The 27,444-nt window shown below is 35.9% G+C and overlaps 2 protein-coding genes and 2 long non-coding RNA genes across 5 annotated transcripts; 1 reads left to right on the forward strand and 3 right to left on the reverse strand.

The window, feature by feature from the left end:
* Nucleotides 1–742: 742 nt before the first annotated feature.
* On the reverse strand, nucleotides 743–22,006 carry Bnip3 (BCL2 interacting protein 3). The gene is made up of 6 exons (XM_076774190.1): nucleotides 21,715–22,006; nucleotides 14,594–14,735; nucleotides 13,190–13,277; nucleotides 1,768–1,841; nucleotides 1,429–1,584; nucleotides 743–1,127 (listed from the first exon to the last, which is right to left on the reverse strand). Exons 1-6 carry the CDS (start codon nucleotides 21,755–21,757, stop codon nucleotides 1,076–1,078), a joined length of 555 nt encoding a protein of 184 aa, XP_076630305.1. The 5' UTR covers nucleotides 21,758–22,006; the 3' UTR covers nucleotides 743–1,075.
* Nucleotides 8,528–12,676, reverse strand: LOC143346258 (uncharacterized). The gene is made up of 3 exons (XR_013080389.1): nucleotides 10,431–12,676; nucleotides 9,027–10,249; nucleotides 8,528–8,982 (listed from the first exon to the last, which is right to left on the reverse strand). It is a non-coding gene; the product is annotated as an uncharacterized LOC143346258 (long non-coding RNA).
* Nucleotides 14,761–19,079, reverse strand: LOC143346257 (uncharacterized). The gene is made up of 3 exons (XR_013080388.1): nucleotides 18,301–19,079; nucleotides 18,148–18,204; nucleotides 14,761–17,978 (listed from the first exon to the last, which is right to left on the reverse strand). It is a non-coding gene; the product is annotated as an uncharacterized LOC143346257 (long non-coding RNA).
* A 733-nt stretch (nucleotides 22,007–22,739) lies between the features above and the next one.
* On the forward strand, nucleotides 22,740–27,071 carry Paip2 (polyA-binding protein interacting protein 2). 2 transcript variants are annotated; one of them, XM_076774192.1, is made up of 4 exons: nucleotides 22,740–22,894; nucleotides 23,573–23,779; nucleotides 23,886–24,074; nucleotides 24,153–27,071. In XM_076774192.1, exons 2-4 carry the CDS (start codon nucleotides 23,609–23,611, stop codon nucleotides 24,249–24,251), a joined length of 459 nt encoding a protein of 152 aa, XP_076630307.1. In that variant the 5' UTR covers nucleotides 22,740–22,894; nucleotides 23,573–23,608; the 3' UTR covers nucleotides 24,252–27,071. The 2 variants fall into 2 exon arrangements, with proteins under 2 accessions (XP_076630307.1, XP_076630308.1); XM_076774193.1 differs by lacking the exon at nucleotides 22,740–22,894 and adding an exon at nucleotides 23,035–23,271.
* The last annotated feature ends 373 nt before the right edge of the window (nucleotides 27,072–27,444 follow it).

Here is a 27,444-nt window from a genome sequence, read left to right on the forward strand (position 1 = left end):
TCAACTCTATAACGCATAAAATTCATGATTAAGTTTTGTGAAAAAAAGAATTAAATTTACTCGAATCGATCGAATTGGCAAATATGCCAATCAAAGTAAATATTTGTATTCGAACTAGGTCAGTCCTGTATTTAATTCACAATTAAATAAAAATCAGTAAATAAATACATAAATTCATCATTTTTATACCTTCTTGATCTCGTCGTAAACTTTATAAATCCAGAAACACGAATACGGAACAAAAATTATACACATAAATCATTCTTGATCAACGCTCGCCTCATCATACTGTATGTTATGAAAAGGATTTCAATTATTACTCTGCCGAAAGAGGGAACCCACTAATTGCCTCAATCGAATACGACGTTCATCGCGTTTAAATGCGATTGCTTTTATTCGTACCAACATTGAACGTTTATTCCAATGCAGCAGAATTTTCACAATTCCTTTCTTACCATGACTCCATTATTCATTTTGTCTCATTATTATGCTACATCCTTTCTCTATCTTTTTTTTTTCATACATGTTCGAACAATACACATCTGTCCACTTCCTACATAAACATGCTGTATCTTCGCTCAACTCTGTTTTAGCTCCGAGTAACAAGTAATAATTAATTATCGATAAATACTATCCAAGCTATCATCTATAAACTATCGCAGATAGAAACGCATTAGAAACAGTATAAAATTGGATATGTTCTTCTTTCCTCAACAACACTAGTCTATAATAGTAAATCATATTATTCTTATTGTTTTTTTCTTTTTTTTTTTAGCATTTTCTCCCTAAGCATATAATTGCATACGACTTATAGGATAATAAGGCGTTCAATAAGTACACCGTTAAGTTTTGCGGGCAGGGAAAGGTTAAAACGAATAGTGCTAATATTAAAATCGGAGGTAATCGAAATAATGTGTTGCGTGTTTCATTTCTTTTTTTTTTCTTTTTTAGGCTCGATCGACCTTCTTTGCTCTTCAGTCTTTCTTGTAGCTCAATATGGAACAATCCTCTACTCCATTCTTTTTGCAAATTCAAGCGCAGCAATCCTCACATTCGCGTCCCTGGCTATGTTTGTTCACTCAATGGTCACGCTGGATGTTATCGATCCCCGCCTGGTTAGCCAAACTCTGTGAATCAGAGACGTTTTAAAAATTTTAGAACGCGGCTCGTTATGGCTTTTCTAAGGAATGATTCGCATCAACGAACGGTATACTTCGTGGGAAAAATATAATGGAGTGCTCGAGCCTCGTTGAAGAGATAAGGTAAAGGAAACAAAGCACATAATACTATTTTATTTAAGACATTATGCTGAACGTAATAATGAACGTACATCCGATGTAATGAAATAATTGAATATAACTGGGCTGTGCACACGTTTCAGGCGGAGCGTAGGATCTTAGCATAAAAGTTAAGTAAATGTTTCCTTACCCCAAGCCAGCTCCAACCAAGACGGATAGAATGTTTGTAATGAAAAGAGTGTAGAGGACCTCTTTAGAAAACAACCCAATCTTGCCAACTTTCGCGGTACGAATGCTATATGATTTTTTTTTGTTCATTCCTAAAGGATGCTTGAATTTCCAGTCTCTGAAATGCAAAAATAACGTGGGTTATTTCGCGAAACGTGGTATTTTCAGAGGACTGACAAGATAAACATACAGGATGGGTTCGCAGAAAAATACGAAAGAGATTTATTCTATTATTTCGACTTATTCAGAAACGTTAAAGTCGCAGTGTCTTAAATATTTAAAAATAGAATATTTCGCGTACTTTGGCGGCACTTGATCCGGGCGCGAACTCCATTCATAGATCCAGTCGGTGTTTTTCTCCAAAAGATCAGGATCCTGCACAGAACGAAACAAAGATCGTTAAGCAATTTGTCGAAGCATAGAATTCGTGAACGCGCGAAACTCCTCTGTTAGTAATCCCTGGGAATCCGATTTGAAAGCATTTAAGTCGCACGTGGATCTCGTGTCATCCGGTGAAACTGAAGATGCATACGATTCTATGTAGCGTCTGCATTGAATTAAAATCACGGCGGTGTCAGTTTACCGGCCTGAAACGTATAACACAAAGCTCGTTCGAGTTTTCTGCTGTACGGTTTTACTAACACAGCGAAACGAACGCGTCATTGGAAGCCCGACATAAAAGATCGGTTTCCTATCGTCCTATAAAATTTGATAGCCGACTGTAAATCTACTATGCTTCGTTGCATAAGATGTTAACTTTTTCTTGTAAGAAATTATAATTCACGTTCGAATTTGTGACAAATCGATAAAGGAGAGAAACGATCGTCCCTTGTCGGTGACTTATCCTATTGAAATAAATCCCCTCCGCCAATTGCGAAATCTCGACTGTAGCTTTAACCGGATAGCTGCGCGCATTAGCGATGATTCAGAAAATTTATTGCTCATAGATAATGGGAACAGTCGAAAAAGTCTGCGCGAAACGCAAGAAGTAACGCGTGTCTTCTTATGCGCTTCTTATCTGTGAATGACTTCGGGAGAAGTATGAGGAGCATCCAAAAATAACTTCTATTGGCGGTCGGCCAATCGCGACGCGAGCGCGATTGTCGTATCGTTAGATACGCCCGTGTACGCCTCGCAATTAAACGAAACGTATACTTGTTTGTAAACAATCCTTCCTGTCACCAGAACTCCGACGACCTAAATCCATATTTTACGCTCGTGCTCGTGCTCGTGCCTGGTTGTAATATTCCAAACGATAACGTTTTGTACTTTTATTTGCTCAACGTATGGATGTACAATTCGACGATAATTGACGAATATATAATTTTAACGATTTTTTAATTATCTTTGCTATTTTATATTTTTTAGAGCGAAACGCGAAGATAGCGTCAAGGTAGTTTTCTTTTCGCATTAAAATCGTAACTTTCTAAACATTTCCAGTTTGTATTTCGAGTATGTTTCGAACGACTCGATTTATAAAATTTCGATTTCAATAAAATACGAGGAATTTTCGTTCACTAGTCCCGGCACTTCCGTGACACATTGTTCACAGTTCCATTCGTTGTATCGAGCACTTATCATTTATCGCCGATAACGTGTGACAATTTATCGACCAAACGCGAAACCTAAACACGACACTTCGAAACGCAAACTTAGTAAACGAACTACGAATCTTCTTTTGTTTGAACATATTGTCCGTTTACGATTTAACGCGTTCGCCGTAGAAATATTTTCGCGTCAATTCTTAAAACAAAATATACAGCTGGCGAGAAAGCCAAGAAAGTGAAATAAAAATAATAAAATAAACGTTTCTTTAATTCATAACGCGAGATAGAATTTTTCAAGAAATTTCTATTTCAAACATTGTATTTGCGATAATAAAATTTACAGTAATTTATTGCTACCAATTGTTTACAGAACGAGGAGCGAAGATCATTAAGGAAGGAGAATTGTATTCAACAACGAGAAACTCGTAAATTATGACAGGAATAGAGTGTCTTGAAACGTAGAAAATTAAAAAAACAAAGCTTGTCATTCAACAGCGACTCGTTTACCAACACCAGCAAACCCACCTGTGACGCATATTACACTTAACGTGACCTCTAGAAAACTGATAGCCAGTCTCTTTTTAAACAACGCCATCGAAACCTGTCGTCGTCGATAACCACTCGACTCCGTTATAAATATCCATTACAACTTCATTGTTCGCGCCATTCGTCACATTTTTCACGCATTCTACGCAAACATTCACAGGTGCAATTATAATGTACCCACACGTACCTATTATACAGGGTGTCAGGCCACACCTGGGAAAAATTTTAATAGAGGATTCTAGAGGCCAAAATAAGACGAAAATCAAGAATACCAATTTGTTGATGGAGGCTTCGTTAAAAAATTATTAACAATTAAATTCAAAAATTTCAAATCGTTCTGGAAAAATTATTTTCGGTTGCGGGGGTCAATTACAATCATTTTTGGTGAATAGACATACCCCCGAAATCCTACCCGCTTTCTAGAAAAAAATTCGAGAAGGTGTGAAATTTTTCGACGGAAAAAAAAAATTTCAAATAGTTTTGGAAAAATTATTTTTAGTTGGAGGGGTCAATTACAATCATTTTTGGTGAATAGACATACCCCCGAAATCCTACCCGCTTTCTAGAAAAAAATTCGAGAAGGTGTGAAATTTTTCGACGGAAAAAAAAAATTTCAGATAGTTTTGGAAAAATTATTTTTAGTTGGAGGGGTCAATTACAAGCATTTTTGGTGAATAGACATACCCCCGAAATCCTACCCGCTTTCTAGAAAAAAATTCGATAAGGTGTGAAATTTTTCGACGGAAAAAAAAAATTTCAAATAGTTTTGGAAAAATTATTTTTAGTTGTAGGGGTCAATTACAAGCATTTTTGGTGAATAGACATACCCCCGAAATCCTACCCGCTTTCTAGAAAAAAATTCGAGAAGGTGTGAAATTTTTCGACGGAAAAAAAAAATTTCAAATAGTTTTGGAAAAATTATTTTTAGTTGGAGGGGTCAATAACAAGCATTTTTGGTGAATAGACATACCCCCGAAATCCTACCCACTTTCTAGAAAAAAATTCGAGAAGGTGTGAAATTTTTCGACGGAAAAAAAAAATTTCAAATAGTTTTGGAAAAATTATTTTTAGTTGGAGGGGTCAATTACAAGCATTTTTGGTGAATAGACATACCCCCGAAATCCTACCCACTTTCTAGAAAAAAATTCGAGAAGGTGTGAAATTTTTCGACGGAAAAAAAAAATTTCAAATAGTTTTGGAAAAATTATTTTTAGTTGGAGGGGTCAATTACAAGCATTTTTGGTGAATAGATATACCCCCGAAATCCTACCCGCTTTCTAGAAAAAAATTCGAGAAGGTGTGAAATTTTTCGACGGAAAAAAAAAATTTCAAATAGTTTTGGAAAAATTATTTTTAGTTGGAGAGGTCAATTACAAGCATTTTTGGTGAATAGACATACCCCCGAAATCCTACCCGCTTTCTAGAAAAAAATTCGAGAAGGTGTGAAATTTTTCGACGGAAAAAAAAAATTTCAAATAGTTTTGGAAAAATTATTTTTAGTTGGAGGGGTCAATTACAAGCATTTTTGGTGAATAGACATACCCCCGAAATCCTACCCGCTTTCTAGAAAAAAATTCGAGAAGGTGTGAAATTTTTCGACGGAAAAAAAAAATTTCAAATAGTTTTGGAAAAATTATTTTTAGTTGGAGGGGTCAATTACAATCATTTTTGGTGAATAGACATACCCCCGAAATCCTATCCGCTTTCTAGAAAAAAATTCGAGAAGGTGTGAAATTTTTCGACGGAAAAAAAAAATTTCAAATAGTTTTGGAAAAATTATTTTTAGTTGGAGGGGTCAATTACAAGCATTTTTGGTGAATAGACATACCCCCGAAATCCTGTCCACTTTCTAGAAAAAAATTCGAGAAGGTGAGAAATTTTTCGACGGAAAAAAAAAATTTCAAATAGTTTTGGAAAAATTATTTTTAGTTGGAGGGGTCAATTACAAGCATTTTTGGTGAATAGACATACCCCCGAAATCCTGTCCACTTTCTAGAAAAAAATTCGAGAAGGTGTGAAATTTTTCGACGGAAAAAAAAAATTTCAAATAGTTTTGGAAAAATTATTTTTAGTTGGAGGGGTCAATTACAAGCATTTTTGGTGAATAGACATACCCCCGAAATCTTGCGCATTTTCGAGAAAAAAATTCAGTACCGTCGGAACTTTGAACGTTAATAACTGTTTAACGAAGCCTTCATCAACAAATTGGTATTCTTGATTTTCCTCTTATTTTGGCCTCTAAAAGCCTGCATTAAAATTTTTCCCAGGGGTGACCGAACACCCTGTATACGTGAATATTTTCTGGGAGGTTATTACGACACAAAGGAACGACATATAGTGGATAAAATAAGTATTTCCACACCCGGTTTTTGTTAAATAACTCTACACAAAGAAGGGGAATACTGCTACAAAATACTTTATTCGATAGCTTATTACAAATGAAGAAAACGTATGTTAATAAGAAACTCAAAAAATTATATTATTCACTTGTAATAATCTATCGAATAAAGTATTCTGTAACAGTATTCCCCTTCTTTGTGTAGAGTTATTTAACATAAACCGAGTGTGCAAATACTTATTTTACCCACTGTACCTTATCGACGAAGGTTTAATTACGGCGGCGATATTTGAATATATAAAATGTAATTGCTTGATTACGATGTATACGTATATTCCTAAAATAACAATGAAAACAATGTTATCGTCCGTAGGACACACCTAACGATATCGCCGGCTTGTAAATCACGGTCTAATTTATTATAATTGTCTGCCAAGTTCGACGGAGGCGTGTATTAAACTTGGGCGTACCATTTCTTGAAATAGTGTCGACTCCATTCAAACTAATGCGTAATAAAGCTCGACAATAAACTGACACCATTTTCTCAGCTTGGAAGCCCGTATAATGGATTTCACACACCGGAGCCACGCGTGTGGCTTTTACATTAATTTATTAAAACTATTATTTAAGAATTCTAATGTTATTTCGAGTGAAAACTACAGGAAGAACTTCGGAAGATCGTGTCGTTTCTAAATTGGTTTTATCGGTTTCCCGACCCGTTGGTAGACTAATTTATGGAACCTCTTTCCCGTTACAATTTAGATCTTCTGGAAACGACGCATCTAGCAGCGTTAAAAAAAGAATCCGGCGTATATCGTAAACCTGGCCTAACTTGGTAAACTATCACGATACCGTGGACACGAGGCTCAGGATGAACTCACGACAGACTCGTAAATCGAAAAGGGGATAAATGTATCATAACATAGAGATTATGGTTGAGGCTATACCTTTGTGCAATAGCTAAAGTGCAACGCTCTTAAACAAACGATTACGGCGCGCAAACGAGCACCAAGGACTCGAGCAACGTACCGTGTTGCGACTAATGAGAAATTACCTGAAAAGGACTTGCATCGATCGAGTCACCGTATTGCGAGACCATCATGGAGGCAATTAAGACAAATGCCAATAATTGAAAAGCAATAGCCGTTTTTACACGAGACTTCACTAGGTCGTGGAAGAGTTGCGATTAGTACAAGGACGACGTAGAAGAAATTTTGCTTGTTTATTTTCATTTAGAATTTACTATCGTTCCACGCGTGTCACTGTTCTCTTTGGTATTCAGGCCGCGAAGACGAAGCGTCGACGAATATCTTCGAGCATCGCACGAAGAACATTATGACTGTTCTGTGAAAAAGGACCTTAACACTTACGATTTCGTTCAAGGAGCAACCGTTGTCTCGACGAGTTCTCAAGTTGTTAGGCGTCCCTAGATGTGGTTAGTATTACATAATTCATTCGATGATGATAGAGTCTAGATACCCCGATGTACAAATTATCTTCTAGAAAAGAGGTAGCATAAGCTTGCACAATCTACTTACTCTGCATTTGTAATCGGATAACCGACGCATTACGGCGACTATGATTATAAATTCATCACGACATTAAGAATTAATAATCTCGAGTTCGTATAGACGTAGATATTAATTAGTCATACGCAGTATCTAAACTAACGTTTCTTTTGTTCTAATCAAAATCTATGTTACAGGAGGATACACTATGATTGTTCAGGAAAATAATTAACTCTTTCAATCGTTTATCATCATTGGCGAATGCTCGAAGAAAAAAATCGATATCAAGATAAAATCGAAAGAAACTGGGTCACGCATGTGTTGCACTCGGTAAACGACCTCCGGATCCGACGAATTCGTTCGATATTGCGCATGGTGTGATCTCGAGTCTGGTTTCGGATTGGTCGATTACTCCGACGTAGTTAAAAAGGCAGAATCCCTTCCTGTTGCTCTTTCTTCGTCAGTAATCGTTTCAGATTTTTTTTTTTTATTCGGAATCTCCTACTCCTCGCCCATGAGCGTAATAACTGAAAATTACATCCACCGGCGGCGCGCTGTGGACTCATTCAATGGAGAACCCTTAGCAACCGCATTTCGCCACGTACCACTGTGGCGGCAGCTCGAAAAGGTCATTGACAAACCCCGTTTTCCGAATGTTATTCGGTTATTTAAACCAGGAATTACTGGGTTGTTTAATATATTAGAATATATAAATTAATATACAGGGTGCTCGGTCAACTCTGAGAAAAATTTTAATGGGAGATTCTAGAGGCCAAAATAAGACGAAAATCAAGAATATAAATTTCTTGACTGAGGCTCCGTTAAAAAGTTATTAACAATTAAATTAAAAGATTTCAAATCATTCTGAAAAAATTATTCTCAATTGCGGTGGTCAATTACAATCATTTTTGGTGAATAGACATACCCCCGAAATCTTGCGCATTTTCGAGAAAAAAATTCAGTACGGTCGGAACTTGAAACGTTAATAACTTTTTAACGAAGCCTCCATCAAGATATTGGTATTCTTGATTTTCGTCTTATTTTGGCCTCTAGAATTCCCCATTAAAATTTTTCCCAGGGGTGGCTGAACACCCTGTATAGTATACATTTTTTTAGAGGGTAAATACAAGTTAACCGATCGTATATTCGAAGCAAAATAAATGGAAGCCAGATGAGATTACGTTCAGAGAATAAGGCAAATGTGAAAGGACGTCCCAAACAAGCTCTTGGTCTGGATATTTTTATCACGGAATGCCGTAAACTTGGCGCCCCATAGGTTTACATTTAAAGAAGAAAAACAAATGGAGAAGCAAATAAAGAAAATGTTTAGCGTACAAAATTTAAATATAACAATATCGCGGCTTCGATGCACGTCCAAACAGGTAAACAGAGATTGTACAGCGTCGATGTATAGAGGTTTTGCAAACGGTTCGCGGATTCGTGGGAAATTCACGCACGATTGTTAGAGAAGCCAAGTTTGGATTGTATAGAAGTGGAACATGTTACTCTCACAATGTCGTTCGCAAAAGAGAAATTTCTATCGCGCGGTTTGTTTCTCGCAAGACGGAAATGTAACTCTCTACGTGAAATTTCTGCGAACGGACTTTGTCTTCGCCGCTACGTGGAAACGTCCTGCAAGGAAACCCGTTAGCGAATAAACATAGGTAGAAAATGTTGTTACTGTTATTTCTCCGACTCCTTAAACTTTGTATACCTTGCGGAAGAGCGTGAGAAATGATAGGAAGGGAGATACAGTGACAAGAATGTATCAATGGCGATCCGAAAGATAAGGATTGTAACAACCTGAGAGCCAGAAATTGTACAAAAATCTGTGCTGAAAAAATTAGAGAAGAGATAGGGCAAAGGTTGTCTTAGTCTTAGCGACTGAGGGTGCAAAACTAAGTTATGACGTTTATAAGAGATTACACCGCCTCCAAGTAGTATCTAGCAGATCTATCGAAACGATCAAAATGATCCATTTGTTACAAATTTACCGTGGTTTTCTATAAGAGAACGAATAAACATTTATCTATCGTTTTAATTTCTTTGGTACAAGCAAATACAGAATAATTGTCAGTAATTCTAGCGTTGAAATAAAATATATCGGTAGTATTGAATCCAGCAACGTACGGCTGACGAAGCATGTTCGTGTTTAACGCGTTCCATGGAACAGCAACAGTGCGTTCGCGTGGAATGAGCATAACGGCTAGGTTGACTTAATCCCAACAAGCGTACCGCGTCGAGTGTATCGAGTGTTTCTCCTCTGCGAGCGTTTCTCGTCACGATTCGAGCCCGTTTCTCGAACACGCAATGCACAAACCACGGGGAGGACCGGTTTTTGCGCGGAGATGAAGAGCATGAGCGCAGAGAACGCCGATTCGCTCACTCGCGATCGCGTGATCCGTCGTAACGGGGCAACAACACACGCGCAATACTGGAGAACGCGAAAGCAGGTGAACGATCTATGGCATACCCGCATAGGAGTTTCCATCCCGTGACGAAACACGCCTTCGATGTAATGCATTCGATCACTATTGGCCATTAGCCAAAGAATCTACAAGTTTTAGAAACCACGACGCCTACAATACAAGGAAGCTCTAAGATCAAAGGCCGGGGAACCTTTTCGCGTTTCGAGTTCTCGGATAACGCGCGAACCATTCGTTAGTTTACTAGTTAGTTAACTTCAACTTTTTAACATTGTAAAAAGGCCATCTTTATCTTCGGTATTTACTGTGTGTTTTTAACTTCGCAATCCAACGAGATCCGCAGCTGTTTCTATTTTTAGACGGTTATTAAATAGCGGTGTCCCCGATAAACGAAGAAAGAGGAAAATCGTGTTTAACACTAGATTTACGGGCATTGATCGCACGTATATTGATACCTTTCATGTTGACTATGTATTCGTGTCATTGCATCAAACAAATTCAACATAAGTTGTTAAAAAATAATATTTACGTGCTTTGCAATTTTAAATATGGAACTGACATCCGTCAAATTGACGGCTTCCATAAATCTAATGTTAAACACGGACCGTATATGGTATTTAATTATACGATGGCTATAAAATTATTTTTCAATCGATAAATTAGAATTGTAAATTATTTACGAAGCCCCAAACGTGTACTTTGTTAGCATTTGCATACCGCGCACAGTCGAAACATGTACTTTTTTTAAAATGTCTGTCAAGGTTTCGAACAATAGAAAGCGTGTTTGGAAAAGTATACTTTTAACTGCACCCGCTGTTGCGCGAACTTGGGTATCCTTGGTTAAATAAATACACATATAACGAATATGCGCATCTGATTATCGTCGCACGCATCAGGCCCCGTTTCTGCGTCACAGAATCTTTACAACTGTATAGTAACGTTGGTGTTTCTTGGCAATAGAATATCAAGGTCGTCTGTTCCGCACCGCTCAATAAACGTCGACGCTTTGTCCTACGCCGTGGCAATGGAGACAAATTTTTGAAGTAAAATATAAATCTACCATGCTTGTGGCAAAAGTGTTCCGATACGGAAAAATAAAGAGCCTTGGATTTCTATTTTTAATACCTTATTTAGCAGTTGACCCTGAAATGGCACTCTGGCGTCTTATGGCCCCAGTAAAATTTTTATTTCACGAGGTCGCCATAATTCGGTTAACCGTATGCGATTAAATACAATATTTCTTGTAGGCTACTGATCTTAATTACTGTACTGCAAGAATAACTGCGAATGAAAAGGTTCTTTAGCTTTCCCTTGGTATTTGAAAGTATATTTCAGTGAATTTTTTACGGAATTTTGTACCTGAAAGACCCCAGTGTGACGCGTGGTGCATAGTCCGAGGAAACGGTGTACCTTTCCATGGTTTAAGACGAGGATTCTGAACGTAGAGAGGCTAGTGCACTTTCAAAGACCTCGCCTCCCACAAAGGCGTGTATACAAAGAAAGGTTGCCCGACATGCTCGAAACAACAAAGTTGAGAAACTGACTCATGGAAAATCCTCGCGACTGCGCGTTCTTCTTGACAGCTTATTATCAGCATTACTCATCCTACACCGATACAATTGTCTTTCTCGCTACTTTCGTTAACGTCCCTAGTCAACGATAAATCGGACAGCACATTCAAACGATAACTACCGAGGGGATCGCGTGTTCCGCAGCAGAACCAACAGCATATGTACATGTCTCGCGAAACGAGAAAATCGCAACGAAACGCGATAAAAATTTGTTGTTTTTCCACCGATAAAGATAATTCTCGCGATGATACCGGAGACTCCCCGCAGAAACAAATCGTTCGTATGAATCGCGAGTAAACAGTGAACACGATACATCGTTATCTTACTCAACTTGAATAGGTTTATTGATTTCTGTATCTTGTAGGAGCACAAGTTCAAAAATGTTTTTTAAAAGAGGAAGTAAACATTAATATTTTTTGTTCTTCTTGGCTTTTACGGTCAATTCGATTGCACGCGCCGTATAATTGTACTGTTTTTATATTCCGTCGAATAAAGTATTGCAACGAAACAGTTTCATCCACAATGCGACGGTTGTACGAACACGTGTGTTGTTCCGTAACATGAGCTAGAAGGGATACACGGCGCGCTTGTGGAGTCAGCGATCTGTAGACCTTGCATAGAAAGTGTGACCGACTCTTTCGTTCGATAAAACCAGTTGTTGCATGCTCCTTTGAAGCAATGCTGAAGCATGTGCAAACCACGGAAAGAATTGTGATTTTCGATTCTATCGAGCCAACGACACATTCCTCTATACGTATGCATATCATAAGGTTGGAGGAAATGTTGAAGAAAATACGTGTCAAACGACACGAAGGGTGTCCTTGCAAATGTGTGTTGGTCAACGATCGATGTTCAACAAGAAGCGGCGGTATTCGCGCGAATTTATCGACCACTACTTTCATAATAATAATAGTTGCGTTACTCTGTAGAAATGGCGATACGTTGCAGTCTTTAGCAATGTAACAACGTATCTGAACATTATTGATTTTACAGCTCTTCAAGTAAAGAGAGAAACTGTATTGTAAAAGGAACAAAAATATGTCGAGAAAATTCTTTTTACGTAAAAAAGCTGTTTAAGGTCACACGGTCACGTTTTGACTATTAAAAAAAAAATATGTATTTGTTGAATAGAACGTTTGTTCGTGTATATAGAGGTGGAGGGGCATTGAATCTGTCACGAGGTCACGGTGCATATATGGCGCTAGACTTCTGATTGGTGGAATGACACTAGAAACGTCACATTTTACCGAATAGGAGTCCCCAATGTCATTCCACCGATCGAAAAACTTTATACCTTGCGAAAGATTCAACGCCCTCGGGTGTACACACAATTTTATATACAGGGTGTACGGCCACCCTTGGGAAAAATTTTAATGGGGAATTCTAGAGGCCAAAATAAGACGAAAATCAAGAATACCAATTTCTTGATGGAGACTTCGTTAAAAAGTTATTAACAATTAAATTAAAAAATTTCAAATCGTTCTGGAAAAATTATTTTCGGATGCAGGAGTCAATTCCAATCATTTTTGGTAGATACACATACCCCCGAAATCCTACCCAGTTTTTAGAAGAAAATTCAGTACTGTCGGAACTTTCATCAACAAATTAGTATTCTTGATTTTCGTCTTATTTTTTAATATTTTATATTAAATTTATTATTTAACCATCAAAATTTTTCCCAGGGGTGACCGGACAACCTGTATATGCACACCGTTATGATGACATGGATGCTTAGTTTTTTGCAATTGACGAACGTATGGGTTTAGAAATCAATTATGCAAACTGACCTTATTACAGCTGTAATTTATATAGACACCCTTGAGTTCGTCTTCGGTTGAAAGTTCCGTGTTGGGGCTGTTTGGTGGGCTCTTCGGGCTGCAATAGAACATGTAACAAATTTTATACGATTCCTTAGGGATTCTATTATCGAAGAACGAACTCTACACACCCTGTCTGTAGTCGTTCACTTTACAAGAATATACCTAATTACAGATTTTCCGAGTATATCCAATTATTATCTTTCGTTTCTCTCAGCTTAGTCAGCTGAAAGATTCGTTGCGCGCAATAGATCGCTGCTGTAGGAAATCACACCTCCTGCTAGTTTCCGTTTACTATGTTTATCGATGACTTCGTGAATTTCGTCGTACGTAAACGACTTGGTATCAAATGACCTATCATCGTACGATAGTTTCCTTTTTTTAAATCCATTGCACGAGGCGATAAAAATAAGAGAAAACTGTCATCCATGGATGAGATCATCGACCATCTGCGGCGAAATCGCAAGGCGAAGGTTGCGGGAACCGAGACGCGCAAGGTGCGCCAGGATAAGAAAATAAACACGAAAAACTTGTCGATGGAGTTTGTTTACTCCTCTTTTATCAACAAAAATCAATCGGTTTTCGAAGATGCGGCATGGATAACGGTTCGCTATTATCTCGTGACCTCGACGTCTCGTTAAGCTGACTGCACGCCGTAACCTTGGGAAAGCGTTATCGCAAAACGCATTTGAAAAACCTAAAGAAAGAACTGCGCCGTAAGTTGCAACGCTTTAGCGTCCCGTCGAATCGAATGTCTCGTCATTTAGGATGCACGAACGCTATTCCTCGAGAGCAGAGTTTCTACAATTAGGTTTGGAAGAAGTAATTTGTGAGGACAGATCGCAGATACGGTGGCTTTTGTTTTGCCTCTTCGTCCTTCTTTTGATTGATGGTCCTTGAAACGTGCCGGCGCCTACGTGCACAAAGAAGCCGTCCAGAAAAAGATTCTTCCCTCGCTGGCTACGAAGAACCCCACCCTCGACATCGTCTGACTCATGCTACTTATTCCTTTTTTCTCTTCTTAGGACACTATCCTTACTCGTACGCGAACAGAAACTCACAAAACCAAACCTTCAGTGGTTTAAAACTTACAATTATTATAGTGATTTGAATTTCAATCCTATTTTGAATCATTCGAAAAATGCATGTATATGAGGTTTCCATGCCTCAAGAGACGCTGGTCGACAATCACATATTAATACTTTGCGAGTCCTCCGATGGAACCACACATAGTTTTTAAATGACTATGTTGTTTGTTTTCTTTGCATGCACACTTGCGTGACTCAGTGCATGTCGTTTTCATTATTTCGTTTTTAAATTTAGGGATGTCCGCTAACGTCCACGGCCGGACATTTTACTGGAAAATGTCTTTACCTGTCTCTTGGTGTATCCCGGCGGGAAGACTGTGTGGAATCCCTTTGTGCTTCTCTCAGAAGTCGCAAATACTCCTCTCCGCCGCTACAGAACGGTAGTGGCGTTACCCTGTCGGGTACAGGATTCAGTTCCACCCATGACTCTGCGAATATAAATAAAATAGGAACATTATTCTAGAAAAGTTCTAAATATACAACGATGTCTGATAACACCGAAGACCACAATAGTATTAATTTTCTATTGCACGTGAGGACGAGCGCACGCATGTGTAGTAAACAGTTTCGAGCGAGGCGTGAAACGCGTGTCGCGTGTCGAGTGCATTCATTGCAATGACCCTTTGAACATAGTGACCCAATCAACGTTTCAACACTTCGCTAAATTTGAGAAAATATGGCTGATTAAAAAGGGAAATATTTATGTCGAAATACATTATGTATATTACAGCAACACGTAGTAGAATCGAAAGTTCTCGTGTGAAAAATCAACACGCGTGGACATCTGTGGAGGTTCGCGTTCGCGAAAACGTAAAACACGATCGCGCGAGACCATTATCGTGCAATCTTCGACTCGATTATCAGAGAAGTTCATGGACAAGGTCAGTTAGCTCTGACGTATCAATTATATGTATAGTGTATTGCGTCAGAAAATATTGCGATCGTAAGATTGACCTGGCAGAGTTCGATACTACGGAGAAATCTATCCTGGTTTGTTGGTGGGAAAAGCGCCGTAGGACTTGTAATTAATCATTCGCGAAATCGGTGCGCTGGAAGCGTGACTCTCGGGACAGCCCCATTGTTTGCAAATCCAGAATCGGTGCGCTTCCGCGATTAAAAATTATACCCGTGAAATCGCCTATTCGAGCGCGAAAGAATCGTAGAATATTCTTTGTAAAACGCAAAGTATATGTCGATCATCGAATATTTCATTTTAAATTTATTATGTGTACGAATATATGTATAATAGTAAGTGTACGAATACGAGTACAATGGTGATGCAGAAAGTGTACGACGGAAACTACGATTCGCAATTTTCTAGTTCTCGAACGTTTCGTGATATTTCGATCGAACGTTACAAATTTATCAAGTTACGGAACTCTTTCGATTCAACGTAACATTATCATTCGTGGTCAAAGAACTTCCAGCTTTCACAGAAGTGAAACCTTACGTTCAATTATTTCACGGAACTATAGATCCTGGACTACGTACGCAATCAACGTAATAAAAGAATGATCCCCATTTGTAAAAAAGTATCTAATATGTAATCTTCTTTCGAACGCACGACTATTTCGATTCGTCACTTTATTGTTATGTTTGTAACGAAGGTGCGTTGAAGTTCTACAGATTTTTGCATTTTCTTATGCACCAATTAACAACATTGCAAAAACGCCTGCTCTTAGGTAATACTCGTGTCGCAATAGTTACCGGCGATAACAAAACACGTCCGCACATTCATCGGGAAAATTAAATGATTTTTATCGCAAATCGATTTTGCGGAAAACGTGACACAAAGGATTACCTGTCACAGACCTAATTGTCGGCGTACTCGATGTACGTGACTGTTGACACACACGTATTTTCTCATTGCTTCGTATGTACACAGATCTTACGTCATTAAGGACGAATTATTATACATACACGTATTAGGGAAATGAATTTTTATCGATTTATGACGACAGAGTTTATATAGAATTTTTCACCGTGTAAAAGTATCTTGTTTGTTACGTGCAGATAACGCCTAGAAAAGATTGGCACTGACCATAGTCAACGTTGCTTCGCCTTGAAGTTTGAAAATGAAACGTGCCTTTTTACACGACTGCTACTCGATAAGACTTGACTATAGAATACACATTGAATTGGTTGTTATTTCTAAACACGCGTTGAACCTGATCCCATCGCTAGCCATCTTCCGGCAAGACCTTTAGTGACTATATTCGTTGGTTCACCTTTTCTCAGCATGGCGTCACAATTTGCTATGCAAATCGTTGCTTATCTCACATTTTTGCGAACACAGGAATTAAGCAATTACCATCGGATGACATAATTTGCTACTTCGTCTTTATTAATGTCGTGTCAGGCGGTCGAATCCTGATAAACTGTGACACGCACAGCATGCGTTTAATCGCCGAGGTGATAATGACTTATGGGCCGTCAAAATGTTCGAAGAATATTACGCTTTCCGTCCCCTCTGGGAACTAATAGACGATCGTTTCTCTTTCGCATTTTGTTCTCCAACATCTAACATTTAACATCACAAAATTTTAAGAAGGGATCGCGACTGATCGTTTGGCGCAGAATTCGGTGAAATGAAATTGCTTTGTTGAAAGTGAAATGGTGTCGAAAACGAATTCCGAGAACAGCCTCGACCTAAGCAGAATAGTAAACTGCCACTACGTAATTTCCCATGATAACGTTAAGATAAACATGAAAAGGTTGCGTCAACTGGTGATATTGTCGTGTATTATCAGACGCCAAATTCGAACAAGACACACCGATACACGGTTTAAAAAATATGCTGCTAACTGAACTATCAGACAATAAGGCCAGGTTAGTTTTATCCATTCTTTGACAATGATAATGATTATTATCAAATATTTTTATCTTTAGCCTGAAGAACGAATCTATCAATACTACCTCTCAAACGTAAAGAAACAGACTTTGACAAAACTTTCAATAGAGTTATTCCAACTTAATCGAAATAAAGAAACACATGTGCTACAAGGTCACATATCTTAACTTAGCGAATGCACCACGTATGTATTCGTTATTCTACGAAAACAACAACCTACACGGCTGACACTCTTTGATATTTATCTGCATAAGACGCGTCTGGGCAAACACATTTAATTACAACGAATATTGATAGCGTATGCACACCAAACCGTACAGGAGATGCGTCGTCTTTTAATCGAAAATATCTAGTACCAACTATCTAACTGTGTTTTCAGCAATTCACTCGTAATCTGTGGCTGTAAAATTTCCGGTGAACGCGAACTACGCAAATGTGAAATCACGATCGTCGCCAATTGTCCACTTTTTAGCTAGCAACACTTACTCGTCGTTATAGTCGAAAAGCCGATTTATAACTGATCCGTGTAAAGTTGCAGGCATACGAGTTATCGTCGATACCAAATTCTGAAAAATTAACGAACGAAAAAATGTTTGTATTTAAAGCTTATATCTACTGAACATTTACCATAAGTGTACGTACGATTGTACGCGTTACTTTCGACTTATCAATTATCTCGTTCGAGTAGGTGTCCTCTAATTACTTTCAGTGGCGTATAATTCTCTGAATCATCATGAAACGTTTAAAGCTGCAAGAATGCTTTAATACGCGTGGCTATGCATACGACAAAACCGATGAAATTTTCCTGCCGACGCAGCCTCTAGAAAATTGTATTCATTTTGCATAAACATCTCCCTACGGCTCGGAAGAACAAGATGATGTTTAACGAGGATTAGTAATGAGCTTAAAGCGAGATGAATTCAAACAGTCGACCCCATTTCGCAATTTAAAAATACACTTTTTTTATAACAAAAACTTTACACAATTACCACGGATAAATCCTTTTGTTTTCGAAATTAAATGTTTGTTTAATTCGAGAAATCCTCCTAAAAAAGATGCTCATAGTTAATCAACAATTTACTATTAACAAAAAACAACTAAGAAATTTTAATCTCGTAAGATTTTACTTGAATTTTACTTGCCTGCGTTGAGTATTTAAATTGAATCCACTTTATCCATTTTATTCGTATATTCTATAAGTTTTATAGCAATTAGACCAGACTCCTGAATCCCCGTTGCGATTCACAAAGTAAAGTTTTATTCCGTTCCATCGAATAAACGGTAGAACTGAAAAACAAAGAGCGTTCCGTAGCATCCACACGATGCGCTAAGATTGATTGACAACGTTCTACGCGAAATGCAGCCGATGGAGGGGCTCCATTGACGCAGACGAGATGAATGCACGACAAATGACCAGGAAATGTCACGTGCCGCGAAATCACAACAGGTTAGGTGGCCTTAATAAATTGAATTAGGTTCGCCAACAGGCGTTACGGTTAAAAATAGACTCGAACATTGTCCCCCTTTTCATCAGTCCGCCATTTCAATCAAACGTTGGGAGGCGTGTAGGGTAACGATACAATTTCTTAAAGGAAGTTTCTCATTTCAAAGTTTCTCGTCCCAAAAAAAGGAACTTTTTCCATCATACGCAACAACGACCTATCTTGTTCCATTCATTGTAATCTAAATATGTACCACGGTTCTTTTACCTACAGCTCCAATTACTATTGTAACTCAATTCCCCTCCTCTACAATCTTCTCCTTACTAACCTTAACTCCTTCAAGCGCGCTCCCTATCGCTTTCATCGCTGAGCATTATCAATGACAGGGTATTCTACTGTTGATTCTGTTTTCTTTCTGTAGCTTCTATTTCTGGACTTTACTTTACTGTTTTATTTTCTTATTATTTATTCTATACTTTGTACTACTTTCTTTTACTAGTGTTTTCAAGGTTAAGTAAATAACAGCATACAGAGTGTTCGACCAATCCTGGGAAAAATTTTAATGGGGGATTTTAGAGGCCAAAATAAGACGAAAATCAAGAATACCAATTTGTTGATGGAGGCTTCGTTAAAAAGTTATTAACAATTAAATTCAAAAATTTCAAATTGTTCTGTAAAAATTGTTTTCGGTTGCGGGGGTCAATTACAATTATTTTTGGTGAATAGACATACCCCCGAAATCCTACCCACTTTCTAGAAAAAAATTCAGTATGGACGGAACTTTAAACGTTAATAACTTTTTAACGAAGTCTCCATCAACAAATTGGTATTCTTGATTTTCGTCTTATTTTGGCCTCTAGAATCCCCCATTAAAATTTTTCCTAAGGATGACCGAACACCCTGTATAGTTGCACCTCACGTGTGTACTTATGTTTATAATTCACTGTTAAATTTATAACTCCTACAAGTGCCCGGAGCTACTTCTTCATACCCGTTGTTTTGTTTCCTAGCGATGCAGGTGTATCTTTTAAATTGCATTCACCGAGCAAAGGGCCGAGAGGACAATATTTATGAGTCAGGTCACGTCCAAACAGGCTACCTACCCCTGCGTCAGGCTAGCATCGAATCAGCTTTCTCGATACAATAGCGTCCATGGGATGACGTCACTATTCGACGCTCCTGAGGACGGTCACGTAAGCAATATTACGACTGCGCAGCAGGCCCGGAAAGAGAACATTCTTCAGGAAACGATAAACTTTTGCTGTATCGAGCGTCCAGACTAATTCAACTTCTTAAATTAAAATTAACCCGGGTTCGATGTACTGGATGTATTAATTCGCAAAAGAATTTTATTCTTCGACAGGAATTAGCCCTTGCACTTATTATCTCGTGCAATTTAGTTGTCCTTGCTGACATTACTTGCTGTTTTAAACACGTAGCAATACCTATCATACACGCGAAACGGAAAAAAACACTGCATCGTGATAATAACCCGATAACATTACGGCGTTGCTTCTTCGATAATAATAAAATTGTGACTTTTCTACGATTTTATCAAAACAATCACAAAAACAATGAAACATCGTAAATAAACAATAAACTTGAGAAATAAATTTAACGCCGGGGAAATGCCCCTGAACTTGGCAGACTGCCACGTTTGTTAACGCCCGTTTAAGTATAACAATTAAGTAAATAAGTAAAGCACTGACCTAATTAGCCAACGTGCAATTTAACGTCTATGAAAGTAACCATTAGAGTGGTTAATACAAATGTTGAAATCATTGACACTATTGTCAGCTGTTCGTTGTAATTTTTACGTTCAATAAATTGTAGAAAATGCTTTGTCTTGTATACAGTTTTTGCAATCAAATGATAAATAGTAACGACATCCGTCATAGTCATTTACAGACAATGTTATTTTATAATACGTGAGTACATAAACGATACGATTAGTGGAAACAATCGTTTGTATAGTGATATTTATAGACCAAAATGAACCGCAGTGATATGAATATTATCATCGCACGAATGATACACAGATTTAAATGTCGACTGGATGGATTGAATATCCAACAACGTATCTCTCAAAAGTATGCTCATCGTTGACGGTAATTCGTCCTGCTTAGGTTAAGTTTCACCCATCGAAAAAAACCATAAATAAAAATTAGTTTCCCCTGACGTTTATCCTTTCCCCTTCATGGCAACCGCGCTTTAAAGTAAGTACAATCTACCGACCGTTACAAAGCAATAATTTTTTATGGTAGGAAGACTACAACGAAATGTATCCGTTGAAGGTCAGACTTAGGCACTGTATAAATATTTCTTTCCATTCTACGTAAAAGACTGAAACGTGTTGTTTTAATTTGTTCTTCCTTATTTTCATTTCTGACACGGAACCAATTATTTTTTATTTATAAATTCCATAATGTGAAACTTCTTTTCCCCGAAGAAGGTACTTTAATTCGGAATTAATAGCGTTTTAATTATTTAAAACAGTCGTACGTATATCCAAAAGTAGAATTTTCTGCTTCCCGCTCCACGAAGGCTTTAAAGTTAGCTTGTTTTCATCGTAACACGAGATTGAATAATATAACAAAGAAAACCTTCGAAGAATTATTTGATAAGTAACAATAAATAAATAAATTTATATTGTTTTTGCAACTGTAACAAAGGCCATGTACGAATAATATTGTAACTCATTATTAACGTATTTCCATTAAATTTGTCAAATGTCGGTAGGCAGTCGATTTTTACAAAACAATCGTACAACCTGAACAAATGATGACCGATAAAGTTTCAAACGAACGAACTCATTTATTTTAGTACATACAACGCCGATGAGTATTAGGTTAGAAACAAGCAATAATCGCGCCAAAATCTTTGTAATTATACACGACTAATATTACAGCAATCTTGTACTCATATTAATTCGAGAACAAAACGAATATCATCAGAAAACACCTTGAGAATGGTATGCTTTACAAATGAATACGTCTGCGACGCGAAAGGAAGCAAAATCGCGTTTGTTTATGCGTTAGCTACAGTCACGCGAAATGGCCGCGATATTAAACTGACAGCTGCTCGCATCTTTCTATAATACAACGTTCTACTCACCGCCTAGACTCTCGTCCGAAGTAAATTTCACGGTGGACGACATCAGAATGGCCAAAGGCACTCGTTCACTATTAACTTAGTACGACACTCTGAAACAGTTAACTAACACTTTTTGTAAACTCCGTTAGTGCAGAGACGATGCACCCACAACGAATTACCGTGATAAAATGCTTGTTCGGTCGCGCGACCGTGCTTTGTTTTGATGAAACGTCACACACGCACGTCAGCCAATCACATACTACACGCTTGAAGCGTGACGCTTCAGGTTAATATACTGCTAGAGTCAAACGAGGAATAGCCTCGGTAGCCATAATGATTCTTCCCACTGCACGACTCAACACACATTCTTATGCTTTATTTGCTAGAAAATTACGAAAAAAATAATTGTAAAATAAATAATGAATTAACATAAAATTTCATGTAACAGACCCGTATTAAAATATATCCAAAAATTGTATCAAATTATAAATGTCTAGCACTCAGATGTGTTTTTTTTTTTTAAAAAAGATACACTTTGGGAAAAGTAGATATATTCGAGATATATTGAAACGAAGAAGTGTTTACTATTTTTGTATTGTCTTTCATGAATGTCACTTTATCTCTTATTGTTTTTCTACCTATTTTAAATATACGTATGCATATACGCATAACTTACTTGCTCATACGTATGAGTATGTTTGCATCGTTTTTTTTAATAACATATTTTAATTTCATATTTATTGACGTACCTCAATGTTCATAGTTTATTTATTATAAAAAAATTTACTGTACAAATCATTGTTACTGGTAAATTATATAATTATTTAGACACTTTATAAGAATATTTGCTATATGCCGTAGTACATCGTATTACTTGACATTTTGTTTGCAACGTAACGAAATATACTTGTATTTGAACTTTCATCTATTAATCATTTGCGTACTCGAAAATTACTTAAAAAATACCTGAAAATACAGAGTTTGACTACTTACTCATTATTTAATAATTGCAATGTTCAGATCAAAATCAATATCTATCAACTTTTGGAGCACGGAGTGCATTGCTCTTTTTGTACATGGTGGCAGCACCGTCCCAGCATTACTTCAAGGGTTAATTTGTGTTGCACGACACGTATTTCACCCATGAACTGCGTAAATCGTGTTTTCTATCGCAAATCGTCCAGAGACGCACTGTTAAAAGGTATGTTTACACTTCGCGTTTAGTAGAGGATTATCTTCGACTGTAATAACAATAGATGCACGACATAATTATGAATAAAGATTAATAAATATTGCTTTGTCGTTACTACAAAGTAGACAGTTAAAAATGGTTGCCCTGTAACAGATCTGTCAAGCGATATTTTCTCGTATCCATTTGCTACGATGCGATAAATACTACGATTCAAAATTTTCAGTTGATCTTGCATTCGATAATAAATTAATGGTAAACGCTGGAATCGATCCGTTTTTACAGCGGAAAATGTAATTTCACGGTCGATGCTACCATATGTGTAAACGAAGCAATTGCATATTTAAACGTTTCGTTTGTGAGCCTCGTAGACGCAAAAAGAGTTCAAGGTTGCATTTTGTTAAACACTTTTTTTCTTTCCAACTTCAAATCGCAATATATTTTGTCGAGTCATCGAATCACTGTTTTGTTGATAGAATACGCATTTTAATTTTCCGAATGATATAAACAGTTCAATTCATAGTTAGTATTTTTCGTCATCTGTAAACTGCTTTTTAATACCATTATCCAAAATTAACATGTAACAACTACGTATATGAAAATATGTTGTATTTCTTTGTATAAAATAAAACATCTAAGTACATAGAAAATTTATTGTAAATTAAAGAATGATCAATTTTTTTTTTATAGATAATAACTTGCTGTACTGCTAAATATTTTGTTGGAATGAAAATGAAGATTCCAAACAGTGGCTCTGGAAATGAGTACGGACATGAAACGGACATTATCTCTTATATGGACAATAGCTTTGAATCTGAAATTGATATGCAAAGAACAGAAGATAGTGATTTTTCAGAATATTTATGGATGGAAAATGAAGAAGAATTTGATAAAGAGGTTCAGTAATGACTATTTTCCTGATTTACTAACGCAATTGAAACAGAATAATTTTTTTCTTATGAAGTAACATTTATAAAACAACAGTATTATAAAAACATTATAGGTGATCCAACAGTTAATGGAGGAAGAATTGACAGAGGAATGTTTAAAAGCAATGTGGGAAGATGAAAGGCAACACGAAAGAAATACAAATTCTGTTGCTTGGTCTACTGCTACAAGCATGCCAGAAAATGGTGCTGAACTTTCTCAACAACTTAGTAACTTAAAAATGCACAATGACCTTGCTAAACAGGTATAATCCAAATAATGTGTACTTACATTATGCTATAGAGTATATGCTTAATCTTATTAAGGTAACATAAATTTTCAGAGTACATTGAATCCAAACGCAGCTGAATTTGTACCAGCATTTAAGTCAGCGGTAACGTCTGTAAGTACACCGCCAGAAGTTACTGCCGAATCATCATAGAAGCCATACATTCCTTTCTTTAAAGTTAATAAAAATGGGCTATGTTGTATGGCTAATATTTACCACCCTCGATAACACAGTTGTATTAACTGAATCATATTAAGAGTTAAATGACTGTGACTAAACGTACAAAGATATAACGAACGTCAAAGTGGATAATATGTAATGCTGTTATAAGATATTCAAGATTAATGAAATCAGTTGCATAACCATAAATTGAAGAAAAATGCTATTCAAATTTTTATAGGCAGAAGATATTGCATATTATAAACATTTAATTTTACATATATATTTTTTGTCAATATAATCGATAATGATATACACATAAATCACTTGTTACAGAAATTTGCAATCTATATTTCTTGTTTAATCGAGGACAATTATTTTCAAAATTAAATGTTTTTTGCTACTTTTATCTCGTATTTGTAAGTTGTTACAAATTGAGGCAGCGTATAAATGAAAGTCGTGTACTGGTAGAGTTTGGAATCTTTAGTTAATTCTGATACATCACATTCACTTTTCCATTAATTATGTTGTACATATGTACACCTGACGATTAATTATTGCATCCAAGATGAGCATATCTTTTTTTAATTCTTTCAGAATGCTTCTTTTATTAAGATCTGAAAGGTTTTATAATGTAGTATGCGTTTCTAGATGAAACGCTTCTATAAGAGTTCCTTTTATAACACTTATTTTATACTGGTATACATCTTCTGTAGTGTTACTGACAAACTAAGAACAATATACTGAAGTCGTTCAGACTGATGTAAATGAAATGTTGCATTGAAAAATGTATCGCATCCAATGCATATTTTGTTGCTAAAACATACTTAATATATTCAATCATGTGGTAAAACTTTTAACAATGATTTTTATTATCAATTTACTTCGTTTAAAAAGAGAAAACCTATGTCATAATTCTGGTCCTCTGTCAGCATACATCTGAAAGACTTAAAGATCTCAAATGAAAGTCTTACACAGGCTGTGAAGGACTGTTTCTATGGCTCTCTTTAGTAACGCTGAGAGTAGTCATATTGCTTATTTACTTTAATTAAATAATAAAATTTCTATAAAACAGTACTTCAAAACTAATTAGAATATGTACATGAGATGTAATATTTAGATACTATAAGTGGTGAATATATTTCGAGTTTGACAATTCAAAATTGAATATAAAAATATGAAATTTACGAACTACTGATTACATTGTGTTACCATCTAAACAATATTTAAGAATGAAGTAACAATGGAAACCTGTGGAATATAAAATTATAGCCTAATAACAATTTAAACACAATATTCACCACTTGTATTATATGTACTACTTGGAAACACATACTTATGTACAAATTTAATTAACATTTTTTGCATTGTGATAGACATACATACTGTCAGGATTTTGTAAGATTACACGTGGTAAATCTGTATTATTTTAGTCACAACATACTTTAGTATGAATGCAGGAACTGTGATTATAAAGCAAATTAAATAGATTTATGAAATATATTACTCACAGTTAGGGCACCTTATTAATTTCATAACGCTTCGTGTTATCTTGCTTTTGAATTTCTTTTCATATATCTCTTACCATTTGTGATTCCATGCAACAATGGAAAAAGAAAAACAAAAAACAAAAAACAAAAAAACAAAAAAAAAAAAGAATTGTATATGTAGCTTGTAACGAAATATGTTACAGATATTTATAGATTTATTTAAGAATGATTCAAATTCAATAGTACATCGATTATGTGAAACAACTAACAATAAATTTAAGTAATTTTTCTTAATTTTCAAATTCAACTTAGTATGGAGAGACTGTTTTCTAGATTTAAAACTCTGTTTATCAGGATCTGGTGTAAATTTAATTTGTTATATAATATTGATAGAATGACATAATATACTAATTGAAAGCAGCTATTTAGTTTGTATGCTTTTATTCTTTGCAATAAAATCATAAAAAAAAAAGTCCAAATACTGAGCATATACTAATAGTTATATTAACATGTATCTTGTAGTCATTGAATCGGTGTCAATTCAGATGACATGCAATATTTAAATCATATTATTAATATTTTTAAAGCATGTCATGTATTACAGTGAAAGCTGTTTTTATAGTAGTAGAAGAAAATAGTGAATTTGTTTAGTTACAATGTAACTAGTACATAACGCTTTGTTGCATAATATTTTTCAGTTTTCATATACTCAAATTGTCTCAAATTTTTAAATATCTGAAAAATAAGTATCAATCTTTTTATGAGTTATTTTAATGGTACCTGTATTTATTTAGTATGTAATAATATTAATAATGACAAGATAATATGTAGGTTTTAAAAATTAAGCAACTGCAATTGTCTCGTATATTATGTATAATAAAAAAACAATACTATGAGAATTATATGAAAAAATTTGTTAATTGTAGCGATAAAAATAATTTATAATATTCAGATCAACAAGCGTAAATATTACGTTCTACTTTCACTAGATCGTTTGTGCGATTTTGCGTTACATATACTTTTTCGACTTTGCGTTGAAAGATAAAAAAGTACAAAATTTAAAATGCAAAAAAAAAAAGAGAATGTAATCCAAACAGTGAATAATCTTTTTTAAGTAATGATGAAATTTGTCTTTTGTAATTACCATTTGCAAAAGCGATGTGTAATGAATTAGAAATAATTATATTTTATAAGCGAGTTTGAATTACTATATCATACCATTGCCATTAAATATTTGCATTTGCGATTTTCCCGTATCGTATCATTATTTCTGTATCATTTAGTATGTAAATGAAATATATAAAATACAAGTCTGTGTATTGTATTTGAACTTTTTAATATGTCCCGTCCTCTTAATCTCTAGTACTAAGAATTATAACTTTCAAAGTTACATATAATTCAATTATGCATATAGTAATTAAAAAATGATAATGGTAAAAAAGAGAATCTTTTAAAAGCATCACCTTATATTTGGCAGCATATCAGTAACTACAATTTAATTTTACAATTACTTCTATATAAATTAGTATTTGTCTTACAACAGTAAAAAATTGATACCAATACATATTATATATTGACAATCTACAAAATATGAAACTTGATTATTTCTCACTTCCTGCAAACACATTAATGTATTCTATCAACCAACACCTATTAAAACAGCTACATAATACAAATAAAACATACTATTTTATAGT

The sequence above is a fragment of the Colletes latitarsis genome, chromosome 10 (assembly GCF_051014445.1).
Source record: "Colletes latitarsis isolate SP2378_abdomen chromosome 10, iyColLati1, whole genome shotgun sequence".
Taxonomy (NCBI): Eukaryota; Metazoa; Arthropoda; class Insecta; order Hymenoptera; family Colletidae; genus Colletes; species Colletes latitarsis.